The following is a 21,863-nucleotide window of genomic DNA, read 5'->3' as shown; positions in this document are numbered from 1 at the left end:
GAATTATGGTGTAGTTTGTCAAGTTAGTGCGGCGGTTGAATTGCCGGTTCAGTATATCGAGTGTCTTCTCGATACTGGTGGCCTCGCGAAAAAACTTGTCGACGGTCTTCGGTGGGCTCCATACCATTCTGGCTAAATGTTCCTCCTTTGCACCACGCATTAGTAGGCAGACTTTCTTTTCTTCGGACATTTCCGGGTCGGCGTGGCAGAATAGACAGCTCATTTCTTCTGTAAAAATTGCAGGGGTCTCATTATGCAGCTGCACTCGGGTTTCTAGTAGTACTTGGGCTTGTTCTCAGCGTACTACGCTTGTGAATGTCTGCAGGAAGCTGCTTCAGAAAAGGTCCCAGGTCGTTAAGGTGGCTTCTCGGTTCTCGAACCACGTCCTGGCAGCATCTTCCAATGCGGAGAAGACATGTCGCAGTTTGTCATCGCTGTTCCAGCTGTTAAATGCAGCGACCCTGTCTTATGTCTCAAGCCAGGTTTCTGGATCCTCGAATGTTGAACCGCGGAACGTCGGAGGCTCCCTGGGCTGCTGCAGGACGATGGGGGATGCTGGGGCTGCCATTAGGGTTGCCTTGGCCAAAATCTTCTTGGTCTTCTCAGGTAGAAGTCCGTGCTCCGGAGGCAGCTGTTGAAGACGGCGGCTTGCTCGATGGTCCGGGACTACGTTGGTGTTCTCTTTGTGGTCCGGGCTTTGATCACGGCTTGTCGGCGGCGTCCGGTACATGAACGAAAAGCACCTCCACCAGATGTCACGGGGTGGTGACGTTGAAGAACACAGTAGCAGTACTGTGAAAGAAAAAAGTAACTTTTATTGGGCAGACCTGTGCCCACAAAAACAGGCTACACTTATAGCACAACGATAGCAGCGAACACGGTCGGTGATCGTCGAAAATCTGATTAGCGGGTCAAGCGCGTCGGCTTTCATACATCAGTCGTCGAATGTTCCGGAGTAATCACTGGGACCCGCATGCCTTCCACAAAGTTCTACATTATTCGCGTCGCGCACACATGCAATCAGATTACACAAGTTTCGGTCACAGACAGTGGATGGAACCATCAATAACATTCCAGAAACTTCTGCGCTGTGCCTGCGCTGTGCGATAACATTTGTTAGGCAGGGAAACGTGTCGCCCGATAAAGACAAGTACACGTGTGAGTATGATGGACTCTCTGCTGTGGGGTATAAGTGGTCCATCTGTCAGTGCTATTTAGACAATGTCATTGTCTACTCGCCTATGTTTGACAGCCACCTCACCCATTTATTGGCCATTCTTGCCATCTTCTGTCGGGCCAATCTTCAGCTGAACTCTGCCAAGTGCCATTTCATCATCATCATCGTCATCAGCCTGGTTACGCCCACTGCAGGGCAAAGGCCTCTCCTATATTTCTCCAACAACCCCGGTCATGTAGTAATTGTGGCCATGCCGTCCCTGCAAACTTCCTAATCTCAGCCGCCCACCTAACTCTCTGCCGCCCCCTGCTACGCTTCCCTTCCCTTGGAATCCAGTCCGTAACCCTTAATGACCATCGGTTATCTTCCCTCCTCATTACATGTCCTGCCCATGCCCATTTCTTTTTCTTGATTTCAACTAAGATGTCATTAACTCGCGTTTGCTCCCTCACCCAATCTGCTCTTTTCTTATCCCTTAACGTTACACCTATCATTCTTCTTTCCATAGCTCGTTGCGTCGTACTCAATTTGAGTAGAACTCTTTTCGTAAGCCTCCAGGTTTCTGCCCCGTAGGTGAGTACTGGTAAGACACAGCTATTATACAGTTTTCTCTTTAGGGATAATGGCAACCTGCTGTTCATGATCTGAGAATGCCGGCCAAATGCACCCCAGCCCATTCTTATTCTTCAGATTATTTCCGTCTCATGATCCGGATCCGCAGTGACTACCTGCCCTAAGTAGATGTATTCCCTTACGACTTCCAGTGCCTCGCTGCCTATTGTAAATCGCTGTTCTCTTCCGAGACTGTTAAACATTACTTTAGTTTTCTGTAGATTAATTTTTAGACCCACTCTTCTGCTTTGCCTCTCCAGGTCAGTGAGCATGCATTGCAGTTGGTCCCCTGAGTTACTAAGCAAAGCAATATCATCAGCGAATCGCAAGTTACTAAGGTATTCTCCATTAACTTTTATCCCCATTTCTTCCCACTCCACGTCTCTCAATACCTCCTGTAAACACGCTGTGAATAGCATTGGAGAGATTGTATCTTCCTGCCTGACACCTTTCTTTATTGGGATTTTGTTGCTTTCTTTATGGAGGACTACGGTGGCTGTGGAGCCGCTATAGATATCTTTCAGTATTTTTCGATATGGCTCGTCTACACCCTGATTCCGTAATGCCTCCATGACTGCTGAGGTTTCGACAGAATCAAATGCTTTCTCGTAATCAATGGAAGCTATATGTAAGGGTTGGTTATATTCCGCACATTTCTCTATCACCTGATTGATAGTGTGAATATGATGTATTGTTGAGTAGCCTTTACGGAATCCTGCTTGGTCCTTTGCTTGACAGAAGTCTAAGGTGTTCCTGATTCTATTTCCGATTACCTTAGTAAATAGTTTGTAGGCAACGGACAGTAAGCTGATCGGTCTATAGTTTTTCAAGTCTTTGGCGTCCCCTTTCTTATGAATTAGGATTATGTTAGCGTTTTTCCAAAACTCCGGTACGCTCGACGTTATGAGGCATTGCGTATACAGGGTGGCCAGTTTCCCTAGAACAATTTGCCCACCATCTTTCAACAAATCTGCTGTTACCTGATCGTCTCCAGCTGCCTTTCCCCTTTGCATATCTCCCAAGGCTTTCTTTACTTCTTCCGGCGTTACCTGTGGGATTTCGAATTCCTCTAGACTATTTTCTCTTCCATTGTCGTCGTGGGTGCCACTGGTACGGTATAAATCTCTATAGAACTCCTCAGCCACTTGGATTATCTCATCCATATTAGTAATGATATTGCCGGCTTTGCCTCTTAACGCATACATCTGATTCTTGCCAATTCCTAGTTTCTTCTTCACTGTTTTTAGGCTTCCTCCGTTCCGGAGAGCCTGTTCAATTCTATCCATATTATAGTTCCTGATGTCCGCTGTCTTACGCTTGTTGATTAACTTCGAAATTTCTGCCAGTTCTATTCTAGCTGTAGGGTTAGAGGCTTTCATACATTGGCGTTTCTTGATCAGATCTTTCGTCTCCTGCGATAGTTTACTGGTATCCTGCCTAACGGAGTTACCACCGACTTCCACTGCACACTCCTTAATGATGCCCACAAGATTGTCGTTCATTGCTTCAACCCTAAGGTCCTCTTCCTGAGTTAAAGCCGAATACCTGTTCTGTAGCTTTATCTGGAATTCCTCTATTTTTCCTCTTACCGCTAACTCATTGTTCGGCTTCTTATGTACCAGTTTCTTCCGTTCCCTTCTCAGGTCTAGGCTAATTCGAGTTCTTACCATCCTGTGGTCACTGCAGCGCACCTTGCCGAGCACGTCCACATCTTGTATGATGCCAGGGTTAGCACAGAGTATGAAGCCTATTTCATTTCTAGTCTCGCCGTTCGGACTCCTCCACGTCCACTTTTGGCTATCCCGCTTGCGGAAGAAGGTAGTCATTATCCTCTTATTATTCTGTTCCGCAAACTCTACTAATAACTCTCCCCTGATATTCCTAGTGCCTATGCCATATTCCCCCACTGCCTTGTCTCCAGCCTGCTTCTTGGCTACCTTGGCATTAAAATCGCCCATTAGTATAGTGTATTTAGTTTTCACTCTACCCATCGCCGATTCCACGTCTTCATAGAAGCTTTCGACCTCCTGGTCATCATGACTGGATGTAGGGGCGTACACCTGTACAATCTTCATTTTGTACCTCTTATTAGGTTTCCCAACAAGACCTGCCACCCTCTCAATAATGCTGTAGAATTCCTGTATGTTACTAGCTATATTCTTATTAATCAGGAATCCAACGCCTAGTTCTCTTCTCTCCGCTAAGCCCCGGTAGCACAGGACCTGCCTGCTTTTTAGCACTGTATATGCTTCTTTTGGCCTCCTAACTTCACTGAGCCCTATTATATCCCATTTACTGCCCTCTAATTCCTCCAATAGCACTGCTAGACTCGCCTCACTAGATAACGTTCTAGCGTTAAACGTTGCCAGGTTCATATTCCAATGGCGGCCTGTTTCAGGCAACGCCAAATAACTATGCTTGGTCGCCTTGTCAGTGCTGCTGGTGTTCAACCAGACCCCTACAAGGTGCAAGTTGCGCAACAATTTCCCGTGCCATGCTCCAAAGACATATGGAGTTTCGTAGGATTATGTTCCTCCTTTCGTCGCTTTGTCTGGAACTTTGCTGATATCGCCCGTGCTCTCACTGAAGAAGGACATTCCTTTTGTATGGGGACCCGAACTACCAACTTCATTTTCTGCCCTCATCCGTCTATTCACTACACCACTAATACTGGCCCGTTTTGACCCCTCATCACCTACAGAACTTCGCACCAATGCCAGTGGTCATGGAATTGGGGCTGTCCTTGGCCAAAAACAGCATGGCAAGGAATGTGTCATCGCCTGTGCCAGTTGCTTTCTTTCTACCATCACTGAATGTGAGTGCCTAGCTTTTAGTGTGGGCTGTCACCAAATTTAGACCTTACTTGTTTGGCCAAACGTTTTCTGTGATTACGGGCCATCATGCCCTCTGCTGGCTCTCATCACTCAAGGATCTGTCTGGACGTCTCGGCTGCTGGGCACTACGGCTCCAAGAATAATCGTTTGTTGTGCCCTACAAATCTGGACGATTGCACAAAAATGTAGATGGCTTGTAATTGCTATCTTGTCAATGCTCCTGACATAATTGACCCCGACTCAGACGCCTGCATACTGTCCATCCTTCCTTCGGATGATATCCCCATCAAACAGCGATGAGACACGCCTTTACGACTCATCATTAACCCTCTAACCACTCTATCACCAGATCATTCTGTTTGACGGTTTGAGCTACATGACAACATTCTCTATCGTTGTAATCTCAACTCACATGGCCCAGAACTACTGCTTGTCCTACCTCGCCATCTACGCTCCAGCTTTCTTCACCAGCTTCACGATGTACCAACTGCCAGTCACCTAGATGTCTCACATACATACGCCCACATCCGGCGTCGGTTTTTCTCACCTGTCATGCACCATTCTGTGTGCCACTACATCGCTGCTTGTAAACACTGCCAACACCGCAGGCTTCCTTCAGCATTGCCTGCAGGCCTGGTACAACGTATTGATATCCCTGCAGAGCCATTCTTCCGCATTGGCCTTTACCTTCCAGGCCTTTTCCCTAAGTCCATCTTGGAAAATAAATGGGTTGCGGTCTCGACATACTATGCCACGCACTTCACAATCACCAGGGCATTGCCGACAAGTTGTTCTATAGACATCGCCGACTTTCTCCTCCATGACGTAATTCTACATCATGGCACGCCTCAGCAGGTCCTTACGTATCTCAGGAGGTACTTCCTCTCATGAGGGGCAGATGACATCCTTCGTGCTTGCTCCACTGAACATAAACTCACCTGCTGATCATCCACAGATGTACGGACTGACCGAGCTCCTGAACCGAACGCTGAGATGCTGGCCACCTGATCACCATGACTGGGACAGCATGTTACCATTTGTTACGTTTGCGTCCAATTCGTTGCAGCATGACACCGCTGAATATTCACCATTTTATTTACTGTTTGGCTGACATCCTGCATTGCCATTCGAGACTTTCCTTCCATCGGCTCCTCACTCGCCTACTGAATATGCCACTGACATTGTTGGTCGGCCCGTGCAGCTCATCATATTGCCCACAACCGACTCTGTGCTCCGCAACGCAAGACTCCCAAACGTTCCGTTAGAACAGCTGACACAGAAGTCTGCTCTTCACGCCTGGCTTTCTGGTCCTCCTATGGTCGCCATGCCGCTGCGTTGGCCTATCAGAGCAGCTCCTTCCACATTACACCGGGCCCTACAAGGTGCTGCATCAACTCGGTGACATCAATTACGAGATTACACCCCTGGACACTGCTTCTTCGACTTGCTCACTACCAACTGATGATGTTCACATTTCCCGGCTGAAGCCCTATTGCTCTCCTCGCTCCTCACCTTCATAGCAAGCGCGAGGATGGCGCTTTTGCCACTGAAGGGCGATGTTATGGAGCGATCAATACATGGATAAATGCTAGGTTTGGCAGAGTGATGAAGATGACGATGAGGTCACTTACACGTGGGTCAGATCAGACATCTTCCCTTGCTCTAGCTTTCTATGTAAATATTTTGTAAATACATCCTTCGCCTACATCTCGCCTCTGTCACAATGTTGACTGACAGCTACGGACATGTTAAGCAGAAGTTATCAAACAGCATGCATTAGTTCGCTCAGGAACTGTTGGGCCTCTGCGCAACATCCGTGACTTGCCAGCAGCGAAATCATTCGGAACAGTCCTCACTTGTATCGAACATGCCCTCAAGAATTCAAAGTGCTGTTATGCATTGCATTCTAACAAAAACAACTATTCGATCATATCCAATAGGGAATTCAGGAATCACATAAGATCTGAATATAGCAAACAGCATTCGATGAGACTTGTATGTTCCTACTTCATTTCATCTGCTGGCACATTGAAGAAGATTGCCAGACCAAGCATGGAGATTACGTTGGTCTTTACGTCCCAGGCACCCGAATTCAGTATGAGTATACGTAGGTAATATCCATTCTCTAACACAGTTGTTTATATTAGCATCCAATTATTGACATGATTCCTTCTCTCTGAAGGCCCATTGGTATACCTGGGGTCAGTTCCATCTAGAATGTACGAGAATTGTACACTCTAGTTCCATCCGTGACAAGGCTCCAGCCACAGGCCATTGCTCGAAGCTGCCGTAAGCACTCTTATGAACACGGCACCACCATGAAGAAAGGTATGGTGGCGCCATGTTTGTTACTGCAAACACGCTCATTCTGGTCGAGAGTCCTCCATTTTTCATTTAGTGCATTTAGAGTATCTGATAATTTTTCTGTTATATATAGATGTCATGAATATGTCGATGTACCATATGATTTATCGAGTTTAGTCAACTGCTTCTCTTCTTTGCATCACACACTGAATAAACTTTGTTTATTTCGCTACGATATTGTTTTCTTTGATTATTGTCCATGCTCTTTAATATTCCACCAACAAGAAACGGGCGTGAAACAGCACAACAAAATTTTCTGAACTAGCTTCATGTTGCAGATTGGTGGCTGCTGTGACAAAATGACGTGTTGTTTTTATAAATCTGTGTTGAAGACAGCAGTTCACTGGGCTAAAATTACAATTGGTAACAGCCAACAAGAGCCATGTGCCCACCAAAGCAAATGAAGACTTTAAAAAAATGCACTGTCTCTCTGCAATAAAAACAGGGTGCAAAGAATGCATACTCGCCAGCAGATGACGCACTTCATAATGACAGCAAAATTGAAAACATCGAGTTATATAGTCCATGACTCAAATATATATGTTTAGCAGATTGGTGTAAATATAAATTTGTAGTTGAAATAAAGCACTATTTTAAGAGCATACAATGGGCAATCGGCCTCAATGCCCGCAGCGAAAGCATGTTGAATATGCTGTGGAGCACGTCTCCACCCCAGTCCAGTTCGCTCGGAGCACCCTTAAGGCTAAACCCCATGAGCGCGATTTTGTGCGCGATCGCTTGGTTCTGCGAATCTAGAATTCGTCGCTCATCGCCCGGAAGTGCTATGAGCGATTAGCCAATAGCGCGAAGCCGGAACTGGATGTACATAACTCAAGTACTTCCGATTGTCGCACGAAATGAGCAAACGATTGAATTTTTATACGTGCAAGGATAAGAACCTACTGCAAGACTTTCAGAAGTATTTTATGCTGCTTTTTACAGTAAAACACATCAACTTAGGTTAATAAAGCACGCGTCACGCTAGTTTCAGCGCCTATATTGCTGCCCTCATACCGTCAACACTGGGGAGACGTCGCTTGAAGTTGTCGTTCGCATGGGGTACGACTAGTAGGCGACGAGCGAACGCGACAGTCATCTCCATCACGTCGCTGTCGCTGTCGCGTGCAAGATCGCTTGCATGGGGTTTAAACTTTACACAATTTTTCTACACGTGGCTCTTTCCACACATCACTGGCCTCTGATTTTTCATTACACCATCACCTCATCAGCACACTGAAATTATGCAACTCTCTCCAACCAGAACTGAGACTTGGGTTCGGTACTGCTAGTTCGTGTGATTACCACTTGGGCCACCCTTGTGGTAGTACTCTGAAACCAAGTTGGTTGCACTGGCATTGAGACAGTTTGCACATTTGTTGCCATGTTGCTGAACACTCTGCATTCACGTCTGCCTTGCGAATGTTCCTTTAGGAGGAGTTTGTCTTTCTCCTGGCTGTCCTTTCCTTTGGTCAAGAAAGGAGGGAAATCACCATAGGTGGAGGTTTGCTACAACCGTACACATATTCATTTTCATGTGTGGTGAAATTTTTTTTTCATGTGTTAAGAACTCAAGGCTAAATTTTTAGCAGCGTTACTGAATAATATCGAAGCAGGTGTTGCAGGGTTGCATGCATGGCCTGCTACCTAAATGAGCCAAGTCAGTGCACAATTGCACCAGGCGACGTACACAGGATGCCTGTGGGAACGTGGAGAGGATACTTGTTTCGCGACACCGTGGCATGCATTTGCACCAGGTTCACGGGAAAGAGGGCAGTCCCCTTGGTGAGGACGGTGGGCCTCTTGCTGAATGAAGGATATGAGACTCAAACAGGGATGCACTTCGCTTGCTGTCGGATGCTTCTGATGGATTTCTTGCCCTTGTCCCCGCAAATGAGCGCATCTCCCAACCATGCCTGATGAGAGGTGAGCCGACCCCTTCACTTCCATCATTTATGGAGAGGATGCCCCTCTGCTTAAGGCCGATTCATGTTGCCAGAACAATAAATATTGTCTCACATGTATGCCATTGGTTTGCTTTATTCACCCAAATCCACCCTGGTTGTACTTTATTTGCACTGTGGATTGGGGATGCCTCACACAGTGATTAGGTGTGGCTACAAGCAGTGCCTTGCTTCTACGCTTACTGCACACTACCAGATAAGGTGCACTCCCCTGTGGGAACTCCTATTGTTCACAGCAAACCTATATTGCATGCATCCTAAAACAGCTTAATGGAAGAAATCTTTAATATGGAAATAACAGCTGTTGCAATAGCCATGATTCAACATTCTCAGTATTATGAAGGTTGTACCAAAATTACTGCAAAAGTTAGCATAACTTTTTCATTACTGACATACATTGTTGAAATTTTACATGCTTGTGGAGCAACTCTTTCTCAATACAATGATACTACATAATGTAGTCTCCATCACTTGAGGTGCATTTGTGCCAGTGTTTAATCAAGTGCTTGAATGCTCTTTGAAAAAATTCGGGTGTGCACGAATCTATTCGTACACTTGCTGATGATTCATGTCAGTGGTCATGGTTGATGGTCTCCCACTGTGTGATTTGTCGTTCATGCTCATTTACTTCTTTTTAAACTTTTTTTATCCATCTTTGCACATTACTCTTGTCAATGGTGTCATATCCCTAAACATTCAGTAGCCTTCTGTGAATGACAGACAGCCTGCACTCATCCTTGGTCAAAAGCTGAATGACAGCTCTTTGCTTCTGCTTTGAACCCATTAGTTACCTGCAGTAAAAAAGAAGGGCTATTATGGGATATTATAGAAGCATATTCACTCTACAAACATGTAGAATACGAAAAATATATGGCAGTAATAAAAAAAAGTTATGCCAACTTTTGCATTACTTTGGTACAATACATTATGAAGGAAAGGAAGGCTGGGGCCAGCTGCTCATTTTTTTGCTAATGCAAGTAGCAAAATCTTCCTGTGCACTATGCAGCAGATGACCATATTTGAAGATGTTTCAGCCATTCGATCATTTGACCCTTGTTGAAACATCTGTTTCAAGTATTGTGGTAGCGTCGTCTGCTACATGGGATGGTGCATGGACGTAAGGGAGAAGAGGTTCTGAGGAGCATGCATACCACACAGAATGCAGTGCATGAGCATGAGAGAGAAAAAAGGAAATTTGAATACAAACTGACACATTCGAGCTGAATACGAGCTGACTCTGTCTCAAGGCTTGTCCTTCCCCTATGATGATGCCTGCTCTTTCTCAAAAAAGGCGCTTTTGTTTTTCCAACCCTTTTGTTATTACTCTACTTCTGTCACTCCTTGCAAGGCCTGTTCGTGCCTTCAGAGGCCAGTACTGTACCAGCATTCATCTCTTATGATAGAGATAGAGACTTTCTCTGGTGCCCAGATGTTAACATTTGCACCTTCATTGAAAGTGACACTGAAATGGTGACGCAATCAGACCTCAACCGATGTGCACATGGGTAGGCTGTTCCATAAGCTGATTTGAACTAGCATTTCAAGTTTCATATAGCAGAGTGACTTGAATCTCCTGGTAAACTCAAGATCATTGCAGGAGGACGCATGGTAGTGTAAATGGCCATGGCTTTGATGAAATGGTTACCTGTAACTTATTCAAATTCGCAGTAGTTCCACATTGAGCATGATTCTCAGAGCTGTGCATTTGAGCAAGCATGACAGAGTTCGACGTGCCGCTCTCCTCTAGGCTGATGAACATCTTCTCATGGAGTGGCCTTGTGGACACCAACTATTTCATCTCGGACTTGTTCAAGGTGCCCAATCTTAAGGTGAGTTCCCTTCATGTGGTTCTTTCACTAAGGTGTGGAGTGTCATTTGAAGAGAATGATGATTTGGACTAGCTGGTATTGATTCACAATTATTACAGCGTAAAATACGAATATGAAGGAGAGACACAAAATGACACAATGATCTACTGGCTATCAACTGACATTATTTTATTGAAACAAGCATTTTATAGAGATGCCGATATTCTTCTCGTGCATGTTCGCCGCTTGCTGCAAAATGCATGCCATAATGCATTCTGCAAAATGCTTGCGCTGTAATGCATGCTCACCATGTTTTATAGGCAAAACAGGCTGTGTCACACTTGTAAAAATGACCCTGATTTGTCTGAATTGACTGGAAACCATTAAGAACTTGAAGAAACTATTCTGGCTCCTTTGTTGGAACTTAACAGTGGCACCATCTGTCATTGTCACGGTGAACTATGGCATATGCCTTGCTTTACTGATACAATAAGATGGTGCCATTCTACTGTTCCAGCAAATTTTTAATTTTTTGTAGGGCATCGCCACAGACAATGCACATGTTTTGCTTATTCTGGACAAAACAAGCAAGTAGCACACCAAAATGTACCTTGAGCTGTATGCAGCATGAAATGCCACCTCTGTGCAAACTTCGAATGTAAAGGAGCCAGTGGTTTAACTGGAAGGATGATGTATACTTTGTGCTTTTATTGCTACAACATTTGGTATGCACCAATAGCAAATTCAGCAGGCTTGTGTGAAGATGAACCCGAAGGTATGTTCGTCTTATCAGAAATTCATCTTTGTGGAATTTATCCACAAAGCTAAAAATCGTCTATTCCTCGCGTGCCTAGATATTCACGACACAAAGCAGCGAATGAAGCAGCACTAAAACAAAATGGCAGATGCGAAAAGTTATTTATTTTATTTGTATTATACAGAGTATTGCTTTGTGCAGCCTGGTTAAAGCTATTGTGTAATCGTTGCTTGTAGCCATTCTTCGAAATGTGTGCACTGTCACAAATGCTGACATTTCACCTAGTTCTTATCAAAAACTTTTGTGCGTACAAAGACAGGACGTTCAACACGCGCAAAAGTCTAATAAGAACCATGTACAACCAACTCGCCCAAAACGTAACACTTGAATTTAAACTAGCTTGTTAAAACATCCTTCAGTGTCCTCATACATTCAGTAAAATTCAGCAAAGTAGTAAGGAAGTTACGGGTTCACCCTTCTGGGGCTGTATTCTGAAACGATCTACTTCGAGGATACTGTAGCCTTGGCCATGCCTCCACCATTGTCACGTGCTGATTGGCTGTTTTAGCAAAACCAGAAAATAAATAGTGCCACCTAGTAGTTCCGGCCTGCGTCAGTTTAACGTCACGGTGTTGCTAGATGCTCCCAACATATATTCAGTAAACAAACAGGCCTTTTCACGTTCGCTTGGTGGTGTAGTGCAGTAGAGACAAGAGCCTTGGTAGTTTATAGTATATTTTGATGGCAATTGGTACGTAGTTTTGCACAGCTATAGTTGTTGACTGTTGATTGGCTATTGCACTGTGTTGCCTTGTGTAAGTGTCAATTTTTGGTGACAGTGGCGTGTAACTGCTGGCAGGGGCACCATGAAAAATGTGCTTGTGTGGTTGGTGTTCACTGGTTGGTGGTTAAATGTGGTAGAGACAAATAATGCAATGCCGCTCTGGCGGTGCACGGTAGCTGACACAGTGTGTCGCTTTATAATATACTCAAAATTGTGTTTCGCAACTGCATGAGTTGTAGCACAATTTGTTCATTGAAATAAAACATCTCACACTTCCTTTTTCAATTTATTTTACCTGAAGCGCTGTAGCCAACCGTAGTCAGTGCACAGAATCTGTACTGCGGCCATTACGCTCGAAAACAACACACCCTAGCCTCTCTGCACTCGCACAGGGTGCTCTCTCATGTGTTGTGTAGCGTTCAAGAGCGTGTGTTGGTAGTGCATGCTGTCGTCATGGGTAAGCAGCTGGTTGATTTATTGGACGTGACTATTGCCAAAGCGATAGTATTGCTGAGGCGATAGTATCACCGAAGTGGATCATTTCAGAAAATGGCCCCTGGTTCTTGTGGCTCCTGGGCAGTGTGTTCATATTACCATTACCAACCTACAGAAGGCGTCTTGAGGACCTGCTCAATGGGATTCTGCTCAATAAGGTGTCAGCCCTGCAGGTTTTTCCATAGTTGTCTATGCTTACAGGTTGTTGTGGTATCCTGTGTTGGCTTCCGGTTTTGGTTTTGGGTCGTTTATGTCAGGGTGCCACTCAGTGCCAAACGCTGTAAGTTGCCTGCTGCGTTTCCCCTCACTGAAATAAAATAATTCTTTGCCTGGTCCCCGACTTGAGCAGTCAGGCTCTTTACTGCAGCGCTGTGTGCCCTGGCCATTTAGGCCTCATGCTGTAGGTCCTCTGTCCGGCCGCCCTGTCGAAGCTACAACAAACTGGCGACGAGGATGGGATTCGAGGATGGAACCCACGCGGGCAAAGCTCATTGGATTAGCAATCCACTGCCTCAACACTCAACATGACCACAACAGAAATTTGCAAACTGTCCTGTCTAGAATAAGTAATGCAGGCATGCAGCTTGATCACAAGTGCGTATTCAGTGTCCCAGAATTAACTTTCCTAGCACATAAAATTTCTGCAAACGGCATTTCGCCGATGGATAGCAAAATTCAGGCAAATGTGGAGGCACCACAGCCTAAGGACAAACAGACTCTACATTCATTTCTGGGCCTCACGGGATATTATGCTAAATTTATTCCTCAGTATGCCGACATAGTGGGACCGCTAAAAAAACTCCCAAGGCAAGGACAAGCCTTTGTCTGAGATCGGGATACTGAATACAGCTTTCAGGTGAATAAAGACGTACTTGCATCACGCCCGGTGGTACGCATGTTTCAACCACATCTTCCTATTGTTGTGATGGTTCATGCTTCTGACGTTGGCATAGGAGCCGTCCTGCAGCAAAAATGCGGAAATTAGCTCTTTACAGTAGCTTTTGCTTCTCGTACGTTATCTTCCGCAGAACGACAGTATTCCATAGGCGAACGGGAAGCATTGGCATGTCTGTTTGCGTGTGGACACTGGCATATTTACTTGTGGGGTCGACAGTTCACTCTACGAACTGATCACCAAGCTCTAGTCACATTGCTATCTTCACGGGGTCCTGGACAGCGAACATTATGAATTTCAAGGTGGAGTGCTGTCCCAGGGGCACACAGGTGTTCGCATTGTCTACTTGTACTCGATGAACTCTTTTTCATGTGTGATCTGTGTGAGCAAGTGTGCATCTCGTCGTCTTCCCAAGACAGGTACTGAAACTCTTCAGAACTGTAAGGCAATCATGTTTATTTTCAGTATTCATGTTGTGCATTTCTCTTAAAATTGGGAAGCCAAAGATGTAATTTTCTATTGTATAAAGATTTCATCACCAAACACGCATGTTACAGTGCTAATATGTGTTCTTCTGTAACTCATGACTTGTTTTTGTTGTGTGGAGAGCGAGTAGTGCATTTTCCTCTCAAGGGACAGGTGATGTGCTATCCTGTGTTGGCTTCCGGTTTTGGTTTTGGGTCATTTACGTCAGGGCGCCACTCAGCGCCAAACGCTGTAAGTTGCCTGCTGCATTTCCCCTCGCTGAAATAAACTCATTCTTTGCCTGGTCCCCGACTTGAGCAGTCCGGCTCTTTATTGTGGCGCTATGCACCCGGCCATTTAGGCCTCATGCCATAGGTCGTTTGTCCAGCCACCCCATCGAAGCTACAACAGTTGTCTTTGTTTGTCATCTCTTCCAAGTCACCTAGCTATTCCAGGTCTACCAATATCCACTGAGCTGAAGTGTAGGCATCAGTGGTGGCTGCGAAATTTCGACTAAATTTGCAACTCATGTTAACCAAACTTTTTATTTTTTTTGCATTGGGTTTTTAAGAAGCCAACCAATGAATGTTCATATGTTGTTCCTCACATTTGAAAATTCGACTTAACTAGGTTCATATTTATAGGAGTCTATTGTCACTGCATATGGAAAAAAAAGCATTGCTCATCCTGCGTTCTTCTAACTCTGTGTCTTCCATTGTTTTCACATTGATTAATAGGTATGCAAAGCAAAAGTAACAATCTGTCACTCTGTTCTTGCTGCACTTTAAAGCACTTGCAAAAAATTGCAACCAACTAAGCCTGCCTCTCAGCATCCTATTACTCAACCAACACCCAAGTGTAGACAGTGGCTGCAAGAATGTAAAGAAATGGCAAGTGGTTTTTCGGCAAAAAACAAAATAGGTAGTGCGTGTTCTAAGGTTAAAAATATGTTCGAAAGAAAGGATGATGTAAAGAATGAATGTAGCGTTAGACATGCGCGTAAGAACCAATTTGTTGATTTCATGAAAAACGTTGTTTATCAGATTTTTATGACATGTGGTCAGGTATACGTAGGGCAGACTTCTAGATGCATCAACACGAGACTAAGGGAACACTTCATCATCATCATTATCAGCCTGGTTACGCCCACTGCAGGGCAAAGGCCTCTCCCATATTTCTCCAACAACCCCGGTCATGTACTAATTGTGGCCATGCCGTCCCTGCAAACTTCTTAATCTCATCCGCCCACCTAACTTTCTGCCGTCCCCTGCTACGCTTCCCTTCCCTTGGAATCCAGTCCGTAACCCTTAATGACCATCGGTTATCTTCCCTCCTCACTACATGTCCTGCCCACGCCCATTTCTTTTTCTTGATTTCAACTAAGATGTCATTAACTCGCGTTTGTTCCCTCACCCAATCTGCTCTTTTCTTATCCCTTAACGTTACACCTATCATTCTTCTTTCCATAGCTCGTTGTGTCGTCCTCAATTTGAGTAGAACCCTTTTCGTAAGCCTCCAGGTTTCTGCCCCGTAGGGGAGTACTGGTAACACACAGCTATTATATACTTTTCTCTTGAGGGATAATGGCAACCTGCTGTTCATGATTTGGGAATGCCTGCCAAACGCACCCCAACCCATTCTTATTCTTCTGATTATTTCCGTCTCATGATCCGGATCCGCCGTCACTACCTGCCCTAAGTAGATGTATTCCCTTACGACTTCCAGTTCCTCGCTGCCTATTGTAAATTGCTGTTCTCTGCCGAGACTGTTAAGCATTACTTTAGTTTTCTGCAGATTAACTTTTAGACCCACTCTTCTGCTTTGCCTCTCCAGGTCAGTGAGCATGCATTGCAATTGGTCCCCTGAGTTACTAAGCAAGGCAATATCATCAGCGAATCGCAAGTTACTAAGGTATTCTCCATTAACTTTTATCCCCAATTCTTCCCAATCCAGGTCTCTGAATACCTCCTGTAAGCACGCTGTGAATAGCATTGGAGAGATCGTATCTCCCTGCCTGACGCCTTTCTTTATTGGGATTTTGTTGCTTTCTTTATGGAGGACTATGGTGGCTGTGGAGCCGCTATAGATATTTTTCAGTATTTTTACATATGGCTCGTCTACACCCTGATTCCGTAATGCCTCCATGACTGCTGAGGTTTCGACAGAATCAAATGCTTTCTCGTAATCAATGAAAGCTATATATAAGGGTTGGTTATATTCCGCACATTTCTCTATCACCTGATTGATAGTGTGAATATGATCTATTGTTGAGTAGCCTTTACGGAATCCTGCCTGGTCCTTTGCTTGACAGAAGTCTAAGGTGTTCCTGATTCTATTTGCGATTACCTTAGTAAATAGTTTGAAGGCAACGGACAGTAAGCTGATTGGTCTATAATTTTTCAAGTCTTTGGCGTCCCCTTTCTTATGGATTAGGATTATGTTAGCGTTTTTCCAAGATTCCGGTACGCTCGACGTTATGAGGCATTGCGTATACAGGGTGGCCAGTTTCTCTAGAACAATCTGCCCACCATCCTTCAACAAATCTGCTGTTACCTGATCCTCCCAGCTGCCTTCCCCCTTTGCATATCTCCCAAGGCTTTCTTTACTTCTTCCGGCGTTACCTGTGGGATTTCGAATTCCTCTAGACTACTTTCTCTTCCATTATCGTCGTGGGTGGCACTGGTACTGTACAAATCTCTATAGAACTCCTCAGCCACTTGTACTATCTCATCCATATTAGTAATGATATTGCCGGCTTTGTCTCTTAACGCATACATCTGATTCTTGCCAATTCCTAGTTTCTTCTTCACTGTTTTTAGGCTTCCTCCGTTCCTGAGAGGTCGCCCTGGTATGAATTTGGCTACGCATTTGGCTACGCATTGTCAAGAGCACGATTGCTCACCGTGTCTTTGTATTGGCATAAGAATCAAACCGCGAAAGAAATTGTGGAAGTGCACTGGATTGAAAAACAAAAGGAAAAGTGCATCAGCCATCCATCTGTTTCATTGCTGGATAAAGAAAATTCGCTGTTGTCATCCCATCTATAACGTATTTTTATCGTAAGTGCTTGTTACATGCGCCTTGATGTTTTTATGTTGACAGAGGGGCTTTGGTCCACGGCATTTTATCTCAAGACTTATATGCGCTATAGGCATGCTCTGTTTGACTAGATCGTGCAGATCTGTGGGTATTTAAGCAGGAAGTTCTTCGAAAATAAAACTGGTTGTTAGAAAGTGCTCGTCCTTGTGTTGCTCCTCTCTTTGTCCCTGTCTGTTTGCGCACAAAATGTTTTTAAATAATGTTCTTTTTCATTGAAATCACTCTGTTACTGCTGTTATGATTTATGGTGACCAATCAGCTTTTAGCTTTTTCTTCTCGTCCCATCCGTTTCTTATTTTTCTTTGTGCCACACTGCAGACGGGGCGCATGGAACCGATTGTTTCAGCCCTGACTGAGGAAGAAGAGGAGATGTTCCGCAACATGATGCGCCGGGTGCACACCATTGCCAAGGTAAGTGCGCTATTCTGCATCATGTGCATATGCTATTGTTGCACACTATACTGGGTGCGAGGGTTGATGTACAGTTACTGGTATCTGTCCGCTGCCTGTGGTCAGGACATGTATTGTGAGTGCGGGGTTCCCTTGGAAGCACTGGCTTGATGTTGTTTTTAAAGATAGAAGCACAGTTATTGCTGTATTTGCATGTATGTCCATTACAATTTGTGCGCGCGTGTGTGTGTTGGCATCCGTACATAATACTAGTAGCATAAAAAAAAGCACTTCCTAATTCAGCAATTGAAACAATTCTTCAGAAAGCAGATTTTGCAGCAAAGGCGCATCTGCGTTGATCAACCCCGTGTCGGGGCATTAATTCTGCGGCTGCATACTTTTGCCAGACCTACTCAACTCCTTGTGTGACAACCTTTTTGCCATCTTCACTGCTGCTTATCACTACTTTGAACATAGCGTTTCATCCACTGGCTGCCCCAAGGTTGTGGGGGGGGGTCATTGGAGATGATCGCTTCCTCAGTGTTTTTGCCTGTGTCGTCATGGGACACTCATATCACCAAATGGCCGCAAAGTGTGTGCTGCTTCTGGTGAGGAAAATAGAGGAAACATGTAAAAAGTGGGGAATGGCCACAGTTTGAGCAAACAAAACCATTCATGAGGACAATGACAGAGACCAATGGGAAGCATTTGTGCCTAGCAAAGGCTCCTCCCGCATCGCCCCCACCAGGGTGAAAATTGTGTTTGTCGGCACAGTTTGCTACCAGAGAGCGTATCCTAAAAAACATCTCTGTAGTTTTCAGAACAGCCGTAGCATCGGCCAGGAGCAAGTGTCAAGAAACAGAATGCTTTGAAATCTATGACAACTGCTAGTCTTTATATTGTTTCATAGAGCCGATGCACCAGGCTATTTCAAATATATTTACTGTAGGCGAACGGTGACCAGATAAATAGGAATAGGTCTAGGGTTTAGGAATAGCAGGGGAGAGTTATTAGTAGAGTTTGCAGAACGGAATAATAAGCGGATAATGAATACTTTCTTCCGCAAGCGGGATAGGCGAAAGTGGACGTGGAGGAGCCCGAATAGCAAGACTAGAAATGAAATAGACTTCATATTCTGCGCTAACCCTGGCATCATACAAGATGTGGACATGCTCAGCAAGGCGCGCTGCAGTGACCATAGGAAGAACTCGAATTAGCCTAGACTTGAGGAGGGAACAAAAGAAACTGGTACATAAGAAGCCGATCAATCAGTTAGCGGTAAGAGGGAAAATATAGGAATTCCAGATCAAGCTACAGAACAAGTATTCGGCTTTAACTCAGGAAGAGGACCTTAGTGTTGAAGCAATGAACGACAATCTTATGGGCATCATTAAGAAGTGTGCAATAGAAGTCAGTGGTAGCTTCATTAGACAGGATACCAGTAAGCTATCGCAGGAGACGAGAGATCTGATTAAGAAATGCCAATGTATGAAAGCCTCTGGCCCTACAGCTAGAATAGAACTGGCAGAACTTTCCAAGTTAATCAACAAGCGTAAGACAGCTGACATTAGGAAGTATAATATGGATAGAATTGAACATGCTCTCAGGAACGGAGGAAGCCTAAAAGCAGTAAAGAAGAAACTAGGAATAGGCAAAAATCAGATGTATGCATTGTAGGGATTGGAGCGATCGTAGTTGTAGGGAGGGCCTTGGGTCGACAGGACTAGACGAGCATAATTTATTAGCAGTATTTACTTTTTAAGCAAGATACATTGGCAGTCTGGCGCGACTCCCATATGAAGCCCGCAAGACTAACATACAGCAAACAGCTTACGAGCACACAGCTCACGAGTATATTTCTAGCATGACAACAAGCACTCAGCTCCCAACGACGAGCACTCCCTAGCAGCCGGCAACCGCTGCTTATAAGCTCTTGATTCCAAGCAAACGGAAACGTTCATCCAGTCATCGTTCGACGTCACCGAAGATGACCCGCCCTTTTGTAGGAGGCGGGCCCACATACTCGTGTCGCACACACACATAGGTGCAAAGGTCCGGAGCCAACATCAGAGGGCTTCGTAGAACTCTGCTTTGTCCCGGGTGGCACGGCCGAGTACCACATTCCTGAGCTGACCACGCGCCACATGGCTGCCGGTTTATTCGCAGTTCTCTGAAGGGCCCCCGTCTGGTTGGATTCAAACACGTGCAGTGGGCTGAAAGCTGGCACATTGCCATTCCGTACGGCCATTCCTAACAGCTCCTCCATGGCCCGGAAAATCTCGCCTGGCCAGTGCTGGCAACCGCTGGGCAGGAAGAGAATGGCTGGCGAGCAAGACGATGGCTTTGCTCTCTGCAACCCCTGCGTACTTGGAATGCCTTCAACCATCTTACAACAACTGGCACAGAAGAGTCAACCCGGCAACACAATACCGCTCAGCGTTCAAACGCCCGGAATTAGCTGTTAACCCACCAGGCCTCCTATCAAAATTTCAGTGCAAGTCACTCAACTGGGAAACCCCAAATTTTGCCCCAAAATTTTGTGCCGCCAAAGGGAGCGTTCACGTTCCTTTTGAGTTCGACCAAACCCGACCATCGCGTTGCACAAGAGTAAAGGTTTACACAGAATTAAACTGAAGGCTTTCAAACACCAATACCCAAACATAACTTAAGCAGCCTAACTTCGCGAACAGCCTGTTCTTATCCTATCACAGGGGCATACTTATCTCATGTACTGCTGCCACTGAACCGTTTGGCCAACTCCACAGGTACGTAAATACAATTGCGCTAGCTTTGTGGTCTCTATTCCAAACGCGTACTTGCAACGCTTACTCACATTTGTTCCTTTAAATCCACACAGGACACGTTCCTTAACCGATCAACCAAACAACAACACAGAGGAACACAGAGGAACCTTTAAACAAATGTGTCTTTTACTAACTAGCTCTACACACATGTACTAGAGAAGTCAGAATACGGCTGCCCTCGACACACACGAGCACAACCAAGTCATTAACAATCTGCTTCACTCCGTCCACACAGGACACGCGCTAATGGCCCTAAGAGCTCTTCTCAGTGCAAATCACGCACTTACTGAATACCTACGCGCTTAACCTTAGAAAATAAAAAACAAAAGAAAAGAAGGTTAACTAAAACACACGCGTTACGATAGGCCTCTCAACGATAACCGTGACCTTCAGGTTCTGCACGCACACAAAAAAAGAAAGCCTATATACTTATTAATGAACACCTCGCGATACTACATGTTTACAAAAAACGCGTCTTTCAAATCTCGAGCTTCTCTAACAAAACACAAACAAAGCTCATACTTTTACATAATGAAAGAAACTTAAATCGCGAAAATGATCCGATGCTCAAAAAATAAAACAAAACAACATGTTTCACTTCTACAGAAGTTGCCTTCGCCTCCCGTTCCAAACGTTTACAACTGACTCATACTATTTGAGCCGTACTCGAGGTGGTCGCAGTTTTAAAGCTATTCTGGCTACTGAGGAACAACAAAAGGGCTGACTCACTATCAGCTCCCCCAAAACGTTACAGTCCCCTGCCAATTTGCGTCCTGGCACCCCGCTTTCATCATGACCTCGATTGACCGCGTCGCTACTCCCCACCTGGTCTCGTCTTGCCACCTTGCGCTTCTTCGTACTGCACGCTGAGATTCGAAGAGAACGACGGAACAACGAGGAATTTAACTGCCTCGTGCCTTTTATCCGCGTCCGTGCAGAACATGCTTCTTGGTCCCCCTTGGACCGGTAGCTCAAACGTGTTTGATGCGTCAACATCGTCCGTGATGACCGCACCTTTCTTTTCTCCGCACCCTGCCCTTGTGGGTCTCTTGCCGTGTTTGGCGGTGCTAGATTAGTCACCGCATTCCTATTTTTAGGGCGCTTCTTTCTGCGGTGCTTTCTCTTTGCATTCTCTTTCATGTCGCCTTCTGGCGCCTCGTGCTGGCCGTTACACATCTCATCGGCCCGGATCGGTCTTTTACCCGCACAGTCTGAGTGATTATCATTTAAATCGACTCTATCTTTGCCTCGACTGACGGACAGCTCAACCGACTCTGGCGCAATGCAGCAGGCTTTACTCGAGTTATGCAACTCGCACTCTTGCGAACTGCCCTCTACTGCATTGCCCAGCTCACGCTGTGCATCGACACACAACCCGTCGGTCTCGATCGCTGTCTCATGTGCACAGTCCGAATGAT

At 45.3% G+C, this 21,863-nt stretch overlaps 1 protein-coding gene across 1 annotated transcript in view; it reads left to right on the top strand.

Moving 5' to 3' along the window:
* LOC139055854 (proline dehydrogenase 1, mitochondrial-like) overlaps positions 1-21,863 on the top strand; it is a 370,252-nt gene that overhangs the window by 310,323 nt on the left and 38,066 nt on the right. Inside the window, exons 8-9 of the mRNA XM_070533417.1 lie at positions 10,696-10,777; positions 17,570-17,662. Of these exons, the coding sequence (XP_070389518.1) occupies positions 10,696-10,777; positions 17,570-17,662 (175 nt within the window). The remainder of the gene's footprint in view (positions 1-10,695; positions 10,778-17,569; positions 17,663-21,863) is intronic.

The sequence above is a fragment of the Dermacentor albipictus genome, chromosome 2 (genome assembly GCF_038994185.2).
Source record: "Dermacentor albipictus isolate Rhodes 1998 colony chromosome 2, USDA_Dalb.pri_finalv2, whole genome shotgun sequence".
NCBI lineage: Eukaryota > Metazoa > Arthropoda > Arachnida > Ixodida > Ixodidae > Dermacentor > Dermacentor albipictus.
Note: the sequence above shows the minus strand (reverse complement) of the source record. Positions and strands in the feature narration are given on the sequence as shown.